This window comes from Semicossyphus pulcher, unplaced genomic scaffold (assembly GCF_022749685.1).
Source record: "Semicossyphus pulcher isolate SPU_LCO1_2020_fin unplaced genomic scaffold, fSemPul1.0.p SCAF_2, whole genome shotgun sequence".
NCBI classification, from domain to species: domain Eukaryota; kingdom Metazoa; phylum Chordata; class Actinopteri; order Labriformes; family Labridae; genus Semicossyphus; species Semicossyphus pulcher.
In genome coordinates, this window is record NW_027211693.1 from 30235211 (window position 1) to 30249697 (window position 14487).

Consider the following 14487-nt stretch of genomic DNA (forward strand, 5'->3'; position numbering starts at 1 on the left):
CGACTCTCCAACAACCTCACCTATACTACTCTGGGAAACAGCCACGGCAGTGACGAGAGGGAAAATAATTTCATACTCCACCAATAAAAAAAGGGAAGAACACAAACTAGGAAGAGAACTTGAGCAGAAAGTAGAAGGACTGAACGGTATATTAGCCACAAATCAATCTGATGATATAAAAAAAGAACTGACTGAGACTAAGTACAAACCTAACAACATCATAAACAAGAAGACCCAGTTTCTTACACAAAAGCTAAAACAGAACCACTTTGAACACGGGGAAAAATCAGGAAAATACCTGGCAAGCCAACTCGAGCGTCAAGAGGAAAAAGCTATTATACAAACCATTAAAAGTTCAGTAGGTAACACTACTAAAGCTAACTTTTTGTCATATTTGCTCAAACTGTCACTTTAAACCATAGACTGTATAAAAAGATGGCCGACATGACAGCTCCCTAAAAGTGAAGCCAAACCCTCTCTATCGCCCCCTGCTGTCTGGCTGCAGTATAGGTCATAAAGCCCGCCTCCTCCATGTTAACAGATGGGACATGAGTCAAACTATAAAATCAAAATTCACGCCCGAGGAGTTTTTCTCAAACATGGTTTCTGTCATTATAGTTAGTTATTATCATGCTGACTGACGTCCAAGTGTTCATTTTCTGACAAGTTTATTTTTAATTAGTTATTTGATGCTGTCAAAATGATGATTGACAGCTCTGTTGACAAATTAGGCTCCTGCAGCCAATCAGTTCCAGGTGAGCAGAGCGGAGGACGATCCGCGTGTAGAAACGTAACTACAACAATCACTACAGTCATTGAAGTTTCCATACCTGTGAACGTTAACCTCAGACCAACACAGAGAAGCTGTTCTGCTGTAAACACGCCTGCGTGCGGGATCCTTGCTGTTTCTTCGGTAAGTCAAGTGTGTGTTTTGGTTAGCGGAAGTGGCTACCGCCGCTTCGCTCGCCGATCTCTACTGGGCAGACTCTGGCTCCGTATGACGTCACCATCGCAAGATGGCAGCGCCTATCACAGGGGCTATTTTGGCATCAGTTACGTACAATGGGAGCAGATGGAGACACGTTGTCCATCTATATATACAGTCATTGCTTTAAACATGTAGTAGTACATGAGAGAGACAATCATGTTCCTCTGTGTTATGCCTCGCCTAGGGGGGGCCGAGGCATAAAATGAAAGAGACCCATTTCCCTCAAGTCCCAAGCAGCCACAGACACAAAAGTTACCTTTCCAAAGATAAGACAGATTTATTTTATAACAAAAAGTATAAGTTTAACAATGCCAAAATGTATTAAACTGAACTTCAGGGTGAATCAAAATAACAAACAAGCAATTCTAACTCAGAAGGCAAATGATCTAACCTAACACTTTCCTCCCTGACTAAGATAAACAGGAGAAAACAACCTTAAACAAATAAGATTCACCATTTCATCTTTTTATATGAAACTAAACAGACTGAATTTGAAACAAAGGAAAGCGTGGCCGGTTGGAAGGAGAGGGAGACGAGGTTCCCCAAGCTGCTGCGGTGATGTCACATTGGCTTATCCCAGCCATCTCCAGGCGCAGCCAACCACCTGCGGACACTGATGTGGTGCCAGCCAATCAGCTCCGGGGACCTTCTATTTACATATACGCTGACTCAGGCAGGACTGAGCGCTGCGGAGAGAGAGGGGGAGGGACCAGGAGGTTGTAATCTTTCAAATTTTAAAGAAAAGTCCGCTCTCTTCTCCATCTTACCTACTGCAGCTTTAAAAACTCAGAGGGAGCTACTATGTGCACCCAAAATGATATATCAACAACATTTGGAACTTTCTATAGTAACCTCTATAAACCAGATTGCACGCCAAACTTAACTACACACATTTTTTGATGATATTGATCTTCCCAAGCTGCCAGAACATCATGCAAATAACCTAGACAGACACATCACAGCACAACGTGGCAACGGCTCGACTTGTTGGCTGAACATCTTTCACTGCATTTAATAATAACCAAACAATTACATGTCATGACACCTGGGAGCCATTAAAGCTCTGAATTTGCCTGTAAACTAAATCCTCAATTCCTCACATATTTATGTACTTATTTTATAATTCTTTTTTTATTTTTTAACTGTGGATTTTCTGAAACATTTTGATATGTATCTACTTATTATTATTATTATTATTATTATTATTTTGCAGTAATGTTGTTGTAAGTTAAAATATCTTTGTTGAGCTATGATATCATCTCCTTGTTTTCTTATGAATGTGTGTGTATATATGCATGGGCGTATGTGTATGTATGTGCATGTGTGCATGTACACGCAGTGTGTGTATGGGTGTATGTATGCGTATGTAAGTTCATTAAGTACATATACATGAATAGAGAGGTGTTTTTGTTGGGTACCTTTTTTCTGTCCTTGTTTTGTTTTTAGTTTTTTTCTCTTGCACCATATGAACATATCAATGTATACTCCAGCTGTACATCAATATCTAGTGGGATTAACTACAAAGCAATTGAGTTTTGTCTGTCTGGCTGTCTGTGTCCGTCCGTCCATCTGTCTGTCATCTTTCTCTGGGGGGTCTGCTTTTGGTTTCTTGCTTTTTGTTTGCTGTTTACACTTTGTCTTGGTTCTGGAGCGGCCAAATCTTGTCTGTAAACGGTGAAAAAAAATACAGAAATAACACAAATAAATAAATGTAATGATAATGAGACATGAGTGAGTACTGACTAACTGTAGAGGAGACAGAGTGAATCTTTCACATGTTGTCTCTCCTGATACGGGACAGAAAAGAATCAGAAATTATTACAGTTTTTTCAATCGCTAAGAAGCGCTTACCCATACTTCAGATACTTTTTCTAAACTCTTAACACAGACTCACACCTACAAACCACAATTGGCCAAATGGATAATTTTCTTCTCAAAAACACATTTTGTTAAATATATACTAACTCTTCATTTCAAAATAGAACACATCTTTCTCTGCACACACTAACTTTACCAAAACACTGGAAATCTGACTCAAAATGAAATTATTCTGTCAAAGAATAACTCTTGTTTTCACTTCACAAGGTACATGCAGTCAATCAAAGTACACCAGGTTTCAAAATACTGGCTATTGCTGACATTACAAAAACTGCATAGACTTTTATGTTTCAGTTTTACAGGTATTTGCATGCAAAACATGCAATCCACTGTTTTTACACTAAATTTCTTGGTTGGGAACTGTATGTCCACATGTAATGTTCACATTCAAAAGCATTCCAGTAAAAAGCAAATCAGTTTTTTTTCCCTTTACTGTTTACTACAGGAGGTACAGTAGAAAGACTGTTTACAGTATGATAGAACAGAAAAAGTTTTACAGTATTGCTTACAGTGAACAAAATGTCCATGAAACACACAAGAGCATTCTGAACAAAAAACAACGGCAAAAAGCCCAGATAAAAAGGGGGGGGACTAAAAAAAGCACAAAATTCCTGTATCTAATCTCTGCGATCTTCAGGGTTAGGCCACATGTTTTCATCAACATCGCATCTGATATTATCTAAGGCGATGCACCTGGGATAAAACCGCTTGGAATGTTGGATCCACCCTTGGCAATCATCAACTGTGATGTCTCTGCAGCCAGCATCCATGGCTTCAAGGAGGGACATCTGGTCATGTGGCTGATGGTCATAAACCTTCCACCTCCATGCAGAAAAGAACTCCTCTATGGGGTTGAGGAAAGGTGAATAGGGTAGAAGGAAGAGACGTACCAGTCTTGGGTGGACTTCAAACCATGTCGTTATTGCTTGCGAATGATGGAAAGCCACATTGTCCCAGGTGATTACAAAGGTCCTCATGTTTTCACCCTCCTGATCCTGCTCCGGAACCAGGCGCTGGTGGAGATCATTGAGAAAGGCAAGGAGGCGCTCGGTATTGTAGGGTCCAACCTGACATCTGTGAAGGAGTAATCCTGCATTTGCAATCGCTGCACACCTGGTAATGTTTGCCCCTCTCTGTCCTGGCACATCAACTGTGGCCCTTTTTCCAATGACATTTCGTCCACGTCGACACCTTTTGGCCAGATTGAATCCTGCCTCATCTATGTATATGAATTCATGAGGGGCCTGGTTGGCCTCCAATTCCATAACTCTCTGAAACAAAGTTTATGTAAATCATGTCATTACTGTATACCATACTGTACTGTAACCTATTACTGTGTAGGTTACCTACTTGAAAAGTGCAAAGCTTATAGAACTGGACATTGAATTGAATATACACTATACCTGGACATATTGTCGTCGTAGCTCCTTGACTCTCTCACTGTTCCTCTCAAAGGGAACAGTGTAGAGCTGCTTCATCCACACTCTGTGTTTGGACAATGTCCGCGTAATGGTTGTGAGGCTGATGCTATCGATATTGTCAAATATCTCATGGTCCTCCACAATTCTACTTTGAATTTCATGCAGTTTTATTGCATTATTTGCAACAACCATTTCTACAATGGCAAGCTCTTGATCATTATTGAGGAGCTTTCCTCTTCCCCCAGAGGGAGGAAGACGTTGCATTCTTTAGGGACAATAAATTCAACATATGCATTACTGTATGGCCTTATTGACATGTCAAGTGAGAATAGAAACAATCCATGTAAAATGCAATACTTACCTGTTGGTTTGTTGAAAGATGCGTATAATGGAGGCAACCATTGACCGCCTCAAATTGGGCTGCACTCTTTCACCAGCCTCTCTTAGTGAAAGACCGTGGTTGATTACATGGTCAATGATAGTGGCACGAATTCCATCACTGACTACTGTTCTTGCAGCCCTTGGAATGCCACCACCACGCATTCTTACACCTCTACCTTGCCCTCTCCTTGGGCCTGCTCTTCTCCCTGGCCCTGCTCCTCTCACTGCACCTTCTCCTCTCACTGCTCCTGCACCTCTCACTGCATCTCTCACTGCTCCTGCACCTCTCACTGCATCTCTCACTGGGCCTGCTCTTCTCCCTGGGCCCCTTGCTCTTACTCTTCCTCGTCCAGACTTTACAGTGTTTGTCTTTTTCTGTTTCTGTTTCCAAAAACATCACTCCTCAAAGTCCTCCTTTTACTGTATAAGTAATGCCACTGAGTCTAAGCCAGACTGGAATCAGCTGTGGTTTGCCCAATTTACCCAAAATAAATCAGCTGTGTGTCAATTATTCAATTGTTTGTTTATTATCAGCTGAGATATATTGTTTTAGAACTGATATCATTGCAGAAGAGGTTTTTAGACTGTATCCCAGGTTTGGAATACTGTTTTTGCCATTGTGGGATGTTGTGTGTTAACATTCGTAAATAATACAAAAACAATCCATAATTTTGTTGGGAGGTATAGCTTGTCTGTTAAGAAAATGTAAGCATTGTGGAAATGTGTTCACTGACTGCATATTGTGTGAAAACGACATGAAATGTGTGAATGGTATGGCCACAAAAGACCGATGCTGTGCTAATTGTGTTTAGAGTTTTGAAAATGTGACCACTGGTTGGACAAACGCTTGTTAGCGACTGAAAAAAACTGTAACATCACAGAACATGTCACAGCACTATCATCCTATTGGCTGTCCTGCAAGGCTGTCAGGCTAGGGGTGGGCTTACCTAGTTGTGGGGCATGCCAAAGTCATTAAGAGAGACAAGTGGACACAGGTGGAGGCCAGCGGTTTGCACAGAGATGATTGCTGAGCGTCGCAACCACGTTTGAGAGTGACAGTGTCCTCCTTTTCCCGACAGTTTTGTTTTCCAGGGTTACACTCATTTCCTGTCTTCACCAGAGTGAAGGGAGTTCGACTTCTCTATAAATGAATGACTATTTGAATATTCCAAATTCATGACCCATCCCTCACAGGTAGCCCAGAGTTTCACAGAATTCAGTGTTTCGATGATGCCCATGTCGTAGGGTTGTAATCGGGGGTCTGGGGGTTCTCACCCAGGACATTTTGAGCATCTAACACTTAATTTCCTGCATTCCTGTGATTTTAATGCATCAGTTTGTGGTGGAATTTTTTTTTTTTTGGTAAAAGGGAAAAACTAAATTATTAATTGATTAACTAATTATTTCAGAAAAAATACCTTCTTGCATGAAGCTCACATTCTGTGAAGATTGAATCTGTCATTATTCCCACGGTCATTTTCTGACTGAGTAGTTTAATGTAACACAAACACAAATCACAGAACAGAATTCTGTTGACTGCTTTATCACTTGAAATAAATCAATAATGAATCAGTAAACAGTCTTTCCATAGTAGTAGACTTCACACACAAACATTCTATCATCCAAAAATATATAACCAGAGATTTCAGCACAAGAAGAGGATTCATTTCATGTTTAATTTCTGCAAAGGAACGTTTGTGTTTGAAAATCACTTTTTAGTTTTGAGTTGATCCACCATGGACACACACCTCGTTCAATACTCTGCAAGACCTAGAAACACTTTTTAAACACATTTTTAAAATCTAAATCTAGTTTCTTTCTGACAAATTTAGGGCACCTTTAAATCTCTATCATTTGGCCAAGTGAAGTAGTCGTAATATTTATTTGATTTCTTCTTCTTCCTGTTTTGTTTTCTTGGTTTTGTTTCCTCATCGTAGTCTCGATGCATCGAGGCCTTCATGCCTGGGCCTGTTATGTTCCCCAACCACAGGTCACTGTGAGTTCCTCCTTTCATCAGATAGATAGAAAGCTAAAGTTAGCTTGTTGGTGTGATATGTAGTGATATCATTTAATGCTGAGTGGCTTTACTTGATATACAAACTGTAGCCCTGTCACATATTCCCCAGTCAAATATAGAGCTTCTATAAAGTCACCAGCAGAGGTCCACATCCTCTCCATGAAGTTACACTGACATGGTTTTAAATGCTAATTAAAGTTATAGTTGATTTAAATATAACTTACACCTCACACAACAAAACAATAAAACTACATTTCCCAAACACACTCCTGTCTTCTGTTGATTTGACTGACACCATGGCCTCTCCTGTAAAGTGTTAACTAATGACACCACACACACACCAACATGATCACTGCCTTTATTACACGTCATCACTGTGACTTGAATTATTCCAGAGTTGTTGTGATTTCTTCACACAGCAAACAATCAGTTCTATAAATTCATCACACACAAGCTGTCTACATGCTGTTTAAAAAGCCCCCAAAGCAAACTGTTCATAATGACATGTTCAAATGTCCTTTTTTACACTCGGAGCAGAAGAAATAAAAACTCCATTCACCTTCATTGATTTGAGAAGACGACAGATTTGTGAAAACCTCGGCACATGAAACAAAGTATCTGAGAACCTGATTACAAAAGAGAGAGAGAGAAAATACACGTCTGTCATCTGAACTGAGCCAAGTTTCATCTGTTTATCATGTAAGCTGTAAAAATGTGACTTTATGTAAAGATAAGAACAACATGTGAGCAGTTCATCACCTGACTCCATCATCATCATCGTCTCTGCCTTTACTGTCCCACTGTTACAGAGACCTTCACTGGTGAGATCTTCAGAGGAGGTGAATCTTCAGTATAAATGAATGGAAACAGCTTGTCAGAGAAAGTGTGTGTGAAGGTGTGTATGTGTGTGTTAGTGTCAGGATCAGAGAATGACAGCTTTCCTCTGTCCCAGTCCAGATGCACTCTGATCCTCTGAGGCCGTCCTCTCACTGACAGATCAATGTGTTCACCTGACGGGGTGAATGCTGTGTATTCATCACTATAAAACTCTATTCTCCATAATCCATAGTCAATGTCTTCCTTCCTGTCTGCAGACTCCTCACACACAGCCACTACCCAGCTTGTGTTCTGTCCAACCTCGACGTCCCAGCTGTGAGTCCCTGAGTTGAAGCCCTCAGAGCCCAGGACAGAGCAGGGATAATCCTGGATCCTCTCTGGATTATCAGGAAGCTGCTGTCTCTCTCCTCGTCTCACACTGGTCAGATCTTCAGACAGGATGAGTTCTGAACCAGCAGTGTTTGAGTCCAGAATCACAGGAGTGCAGGAGACCATGTCCTTCATCTTGTTCCAGATGTTGAAGCTCAGGTTGCCCAGGTGTTTGGCCACATCTATCAGAGCTCCTGAGGGCAGCTGTGGATCCTCCAGCAGGGGGCGCTGCTGGACTCTTTGCACTGCAGCCTTGTAGTTGAGCAGGAATGAGACGTCTGCAGCTCTCAGCTCCTCCTCTGTGGCTCTGACTGTGTCTGAAAGAGCTGCTATCTCTCTGCTCACAGCCTCCATCTCCTCCTTCATCCTCTGACTCTTCTGCTCCTCTTCCTCCCTCAGTGCAGAGATTCTGGCCTCCTCTTCCTCCTCTAGAAACTGGTGAAGCTTCTTAAACTGCTCCTTTATCTGCCTCTCTGTGTTTGCAGCCTGGGCCTTGATGTGTTTTCCTGTTTCATCACGGTCTTGTTTGACTTTTTTAAAGCGCTCCAGTTTCTCCTCTAAGGGCTTCAGGGATTTCTGGAGTTGTTCCCTGAGATCTTGAGCAGCTTCATCGATGGGTCTGAATGTGTGGTTGGAGTGTTTTTTAGAGTCTCTGCAGACGACACACGCTGGCTGCTGATGATCCAGACAGAAGAGTCTGAGTTTCTCAGAGTGCAGACTGCAGAGAGCCTCAGAGTCTGATGAAGCTCTCTGATCTCTCTGCAGTAAGAAGGCCTCACACAGGTTCTTTAACACCAAGCTACTAATTGGTTCAGGCTTTGAAGATCTCCTCTTACAGATGGGACACTCCTGGGTCTGTTTCTCCGTCCACCAGCTCTGCAGACAGGCTTTACAGAAGCTGTGGCTACATGACAGGACGACAGGATGTTTGAAGATGTCATGGCAGACAGAACAGCACAGATCCTCCTCTGAACAAGAAGCCATTTTCCTCTGAGTGAAGCTAAACTCACGACAGGCAGACAGCTCACACAGGTCAGACTGCTGAGGCTCCACTCACTCCTGCACAGAGTTTCTGTAACTTACTTTCACTTTGACTCGTGTGTTTTCTAAAGCTCCGTACAGTGTGCAGTCAGTAACTGGTTGAAGTGGCAGTATTCCAGTATTCCCAGTATTCCCTCCTGAAGCTGTCCTCTCTCTGTGGAAGTCGTCTCTTTTATTTCTCACAGTGAAAGTTATCTTCTGTCTGCGTGTGTGTCAGTGTGTGTGTGCGCCTGTTTCCTGGTGTGTCTGTGTTGAGTCATAAACAGGGAGGAGCTTTGTCGGCCTGTTTCTGGTTTTAAAGTCACAGTGGAGCAGAGACGATAAAGTTGGAGCCTTAAAGACAGAGTGTTAGTACTGGGTGTTACAGCAGCTCTGTTTTCTACCTTTGTTTACATGGAGGAATGTTGGTTCTTCAACACAGACATGAAATCACCCAAAGCTCAGGTTTTACAGAGTTTAACTCACAAACATTTATTGAAACTAAGTTTGTTTCATGATCAAAGAAAAATAGAGCGACACAACAAACATCTCATCCCCCTGCAGCTCAGCACGTCACTCCTAGTGTTTCACTTTTGCCTATTTCGTAGAGGACAATTGTCTGTTTTAGTTCAGAGTGCTGCAGGGTAGCCTAAAGTCTTCTCATGCTTCTGTTGTACATGTACTGTAGAAATACAACCTTTGCTTTATTGTTGATTGTTCTTTTTATTAATAAGGGGTCACAGACACGCGGTGATTCTAAAACGTACATTTTTAATCTGGTCAGTAAATGACGGTCGGCTATCGCTTGTGAAAACACTCTGAATTAGCATACCTAATATTTATATGTTTATATGATGTCTATGGTTCAGGTCATGCAGTGACAGAAAGCTCCATGGAGGTCATTGCAAAATATCAAGTGCCAGTTCACGGCCGGAGTTTGTATGACAGGAAGTTAGAGCTGATGTTGTTATGACTTGAAACGTCTCATGTGATAACAACATAACTTATTCAATCATCACATAATATGTCTCATGTTATTACAAGATAAATCAAGTTTTAACACTGATCTGATTGTTTGCTGGGGTGGCAGCAGCACCATCCTGTGAGAACATGTGGAGATCTTCCAGCTGAGACTCTTCACAGTTTGGGTCGGGGCACGTCTGCGCCCACGGCCTCCACCTGTCCACAGTTCTGGGAGCTGAGAAAGGTGTGGTCCTGATTCAAGTAGGAGCTGATGAATTCTGGGAAATCTCTCTTTAGGACCACCTCCAGGAACATGTCTGCTGCTGTGTGTGACCTCTGTTTAGCCCTGAAGAGCACAGACAGAGAGAGAAGCCACAGAGCAGATATCATCACTTTCCATCCTTCTTACACTGATTCAAAAAACAACTATAGAAGAGGAAAATAAGAGTTCATGTCGTGGAAAAAATCTGCATTTTACAACCAAACAAACAAAAACAGCTTAAGGCGGTTTATCATCAAGCTTTGTGAGTCGTTACTACGGTGACAATCAGGCTGCGACGGCCCAAACGGTTTTCATGATAAGAAACAGGCTGCAAATCCAGATACGATACCAGCTGATAGTACCGCTAGCTGCAAGTTAGATCTGTAGCTAATTGAAGCAACACTTAGCTATTGCTCTTAGCTCGTTCGCTCAGCACCCCCTACAGGCCTGGAGCTCTTCTGTTGTGTTGACTGGATTTGCAGCGTTTTTCTTTCGCATGTGTTTTCTGGGTTTGTGTGTTTTTGTCTTTGCATTGTTCTTGTATTTGCAGCACGTTTGATGTTAACGCATTTGTTTCAGACTTTTGCAGCATGTTCTTTTATTTGCTGCGTGTTTCTGTCGTTGCATTTGTTTTGGACTCATGCATGTGTCTTTATTTTGCATCGTTTTTGAACTTGCAGCCTGTTTCTTCTGATAGAAGCCGTTTGGGCCGTTGCAGCGTGATTGCACTTGTCGGTCACCGTACATTACAGGAGATAAATATCGATCTCTAGCGACAAACAGGAACTCTGTTACTTTTATTTACGAAGGTCTCCTGCAGAAGCTCCCTTAGTACATCGTACGTCTTCTAACATGTCAAACGGCCGCTCACAGAGCAGATCCCCGGCCTGTTTAACTCGTGTTAGATAAACACTGAACTTAGACAGACTACCTTCCACTACTTCACCTGTTATTAATTAAATCAATTACATGTGATTTTATAACTTGAATGTCTCATCCCGCTCGCTCTTTTTTAACTTTCATCTTTGAATGTATTTGTCTGTGTCTGCAGTCGTCTTTGATGCTGTTGCGGCAAGGATGGCTGGTGTTTTATCAACAACGAGAATCTCACTGACCAGACAACGCCACCTGGAGGATTTCACCCCAGGAAATACATCATATTGACAACCGAATCATGCAAAAGGCAACACAGGTTCAAAAACTGAGCAAGACAGAGACGTGGTTCCACAAGGAAAAACAGATTTTATTGATGACTTAAGGAATGATGACTGGAAGTGTCTGCAAGGAGGAGGGAATTGGTTAGGTTTGTAAATAATTTCAAATATTTTATGAAATTTATTACAATGATTTAATTCTTTTGTATAAAAACTAAAACAATATTTAAAATTGAAAAGGGGAAGGTGAGTGGAGGCCAGCAATGGGGAGGCAACCACTTCAGGGTGTGTTCCAGGAGTGCAACTTACCCACCACTCGTGAACTCACTGCTCTTACGTGCTCTTACCACCACAACCAGTGCAGGGAACCACCTCGAGTGCCTAGCCTCCACCACAAGCCGGCTGCCAACTTCACTAAAAGAGGATAACAACACACATTAAGCAAAATAAAACAAATGGCAAACAAACCAGTTGGTTCAATCTAAAAGTTACAAGTTTGGTATCAGTCAGGCAATGATAATACAAACACTGGGTAAAACAGACTGGTAACTAGCAGCAACAACAAGGCAGTGCACTAGTGGCAGCTGACTAAGGCAACAATAGCTAAGGACAAACAGCAGCCGATGAAGGCCTGGAATACAAGAAGAAACATTTCATATTCAAAGATGTTTAAAACACAGTAACATTACCTCAGGCATTAACCACGCCCTACTTACCAATAACTAAAATAACTCATACCTGGACATAAAGGTGCGTTTACAAGGATGACTCGAGGGAATCATACACAATTCATGATGAAGGCACTCAGCCAAAGAGACACCCATACGACCAGGTAGAACGAGACCAGCAGACAGGAGACCATTCCAAACAAATTCAGCTTAGTCATTAAGTAACTGCAAAATCACTTTGACTAATGTACAACAAACATTGAAACAATCTTTGGACCGCATTACCTACCTCAGAGTCAGAGAGAGACAGAGACAAGGGAAAGAGTCAGCCGTTCTTCTTCTCTCGGTTTATTGGCGGATCACAAACAACTTTGAGGTGCATACCGCCACCTGCTGTAGAAGAGTGTGTACCATCATGTCAAACTACTCCCTTATATTCTTCCCATTAAACATGTGTCATTTAAAAAAGTAAAGAGTGCCTTCCTGGTGATTATGATCCCCTCTCCTTCTCTTCCCAACATCCCCTTCAGACTCCACTCCCATTCCATCTCTCTGACTTTGTCACATAACCTCTCTCTTTCCACTTCATGGCGCATTGCAATAAAAGATGTTCCACATTTTCTTTAACTCCACAGTTTGTACACTTGTCGCTGTTTCTTTTCCCTAGCATATACATAGTGCCATTTAATCCCGTGTGATCTAATCTGAGCCTTGTTATTATGATTTCCTCCCTTCTGTTCCTTTTTTTAAAGATCTTTGTTATGACTGACTTTTGTATTTTATAATACCCCCTTCCTTTCTGGTCTTCTTCCCATCTTTTGTGCCATATCTCTATTCCTTTCTTCTTAATCACTGCTTTTCCTTCTCCCCTTCCAAGTGGAACTGGAGCTGTTATTTCCCTTTGCAATGCCCCTTTTGCTAGATTATCAGCACACTCATTCCCTCATGTGCTGGCACCCAACAGAACTGTACATGGACACCACCTCTGTGAAGTCTTAGTAAGCTATGGAAAAGTTCAATACGTAAATCTTCTCTGACAGATGTTGTTGACTGTATGCTTTCCAAGACAGCTAATGAGTCTGTCCATATCACCACTCTATCAGGTCTGACCTCTTCAACCCACTGCAGACCAATAATGGCGGCCACTATTTCTGCTGTATATACAGACAACTGGTCAGACAGTCTTTTGGAAATGGAGATCTTAAACTCAGGGATAAACACACCAACTCCCACACACTGTTGTTTATTCTTAGAGCCATCTGTGTAGATTTTAAGATCCCTGTAGTAACTATTTCTCAGATAGACGCTCGTTTTAACTCCCACTTCATTCATTCGCCACTCTCTCTTCTTTTCCAGGATACTCATGTCGATCTTTACTTCTGGGAAAAGCCATGGGGGTATATTACTCACTGGAGTAGCTCTGGTGAACTCTAATGCCTCCATTTCATACATCTTCACTCTTTCTTCCCTTTTCCACCCAAACCCCTGGAACTTGGAATATTCCCAGCATTCCTGCAGCGTCTTCTTTGCAGGGTTGTCTTCCCCGCTCCCTTTAGCCCGACCCAGTACGCAAGCGCAAGCTTCTCCCTTGGTAACTCCAGCGGTGTCTCTCCTGCTTCTATTAGTACTGCTTTAGTGGGGGTTGACTTAATAGCTCCTATACATAACCGTAATACTCTATGCTGTAGCCTATCCACTTTCTGTAGTGATGTCTTTGCTGCTGCTCCATATATTATACAACCACAATCTATAGTTGACCTCATAATCGCCCTATATATGTCAATGAATGCCCGTCTGTCTGCCCCCCAGTCACACCCGGCCACAGCACGAATAAGATGTATGACTTTTTGTTGTTTCTAAATGTTTGATATGTGTTTTCCATGTATATCTGCCATCTAACCACAAACCCAGGTACTTAAGTTCACCCTCTCCATCGGCTGACCATATCATGTTAGTTTATCAACATCAATCTTTCCTTTGTTTGTAAAAATCAGGACTTGCTTGTCGACATTTTGAACCCCCACTGATACGACCACTTCTCTACTTCCTTTATTGCTTTTCCTATATTCTCTAATACATGTGATGGATTTCTTCCTCTCATCCATGTTGCCCCGTCATCAGCGTACAGCGCCGATTTGATGCCTGTAAAGATGGTAAGTTTGTAAAGATGTCATTTATCATGATGTTGAACAGTAAAGGGCTGATAGCACTCCCCTGTGGGATTCCATTTTCTATACCAAAGTCCTTTGATATTTCTACTTCAACCTTCACTCTGAATTTCCTGCCTACCAAAAAGTCCATTATCCAGTTATACACCCTCCCCCCAATACCCATTTACTTAATTTGATAAGTAACGCTTCCCTCCACATAGAATCGTACTGTACGCCTTTTCAATGTCAAAATATGCTATTGCCATTAACTCTTTCATTTTCAATGTTTTTTCCACCTCATTAGTTACTCTAGAGGAGGGGTCACCAACACGGTCAAGGACCACATGAGTCGCCTGCAGGCCTGTTCTAAAAATAGCAC

The 14487-nt window shown here is 41.9% G+C and overlaps 1 protein-coding gene across 1 annotated transcript; it reads right to left on the reverse strand.

Moving 5' to 3' along the window:
• Positions 1–6969: 6969 nt before the first annotated feature.
• LOC138598225 (E3 ubiquitin-protein ligase TRIM39-like) lies at positions 6970–9326 on the reverse strand. Its single transcript, XM_069669956.1, has one exon. It carries the CDS (start codon positions 8873–8875, stop codon positions 7475–7477), a length of 1401 nt encoding a protein of 466 aa, XP_069526057.1. The 5' UTR covers positions 8876–9326; the 3' UTR covers positions 6970–7474.
• Positions 9327–14487: the final 5161 nt, after the last annotated feature.

What these genes read in the sequence shown, in the direction of transcription:
- LOC138598225 (XM_069669956.1), bottom strand. Translation starts at nt 8,875, where the DNA reads ATGGCTTCTTGTTCAGAGGAGGATCTGTGCTGTTCTGTCTGCCATGAC.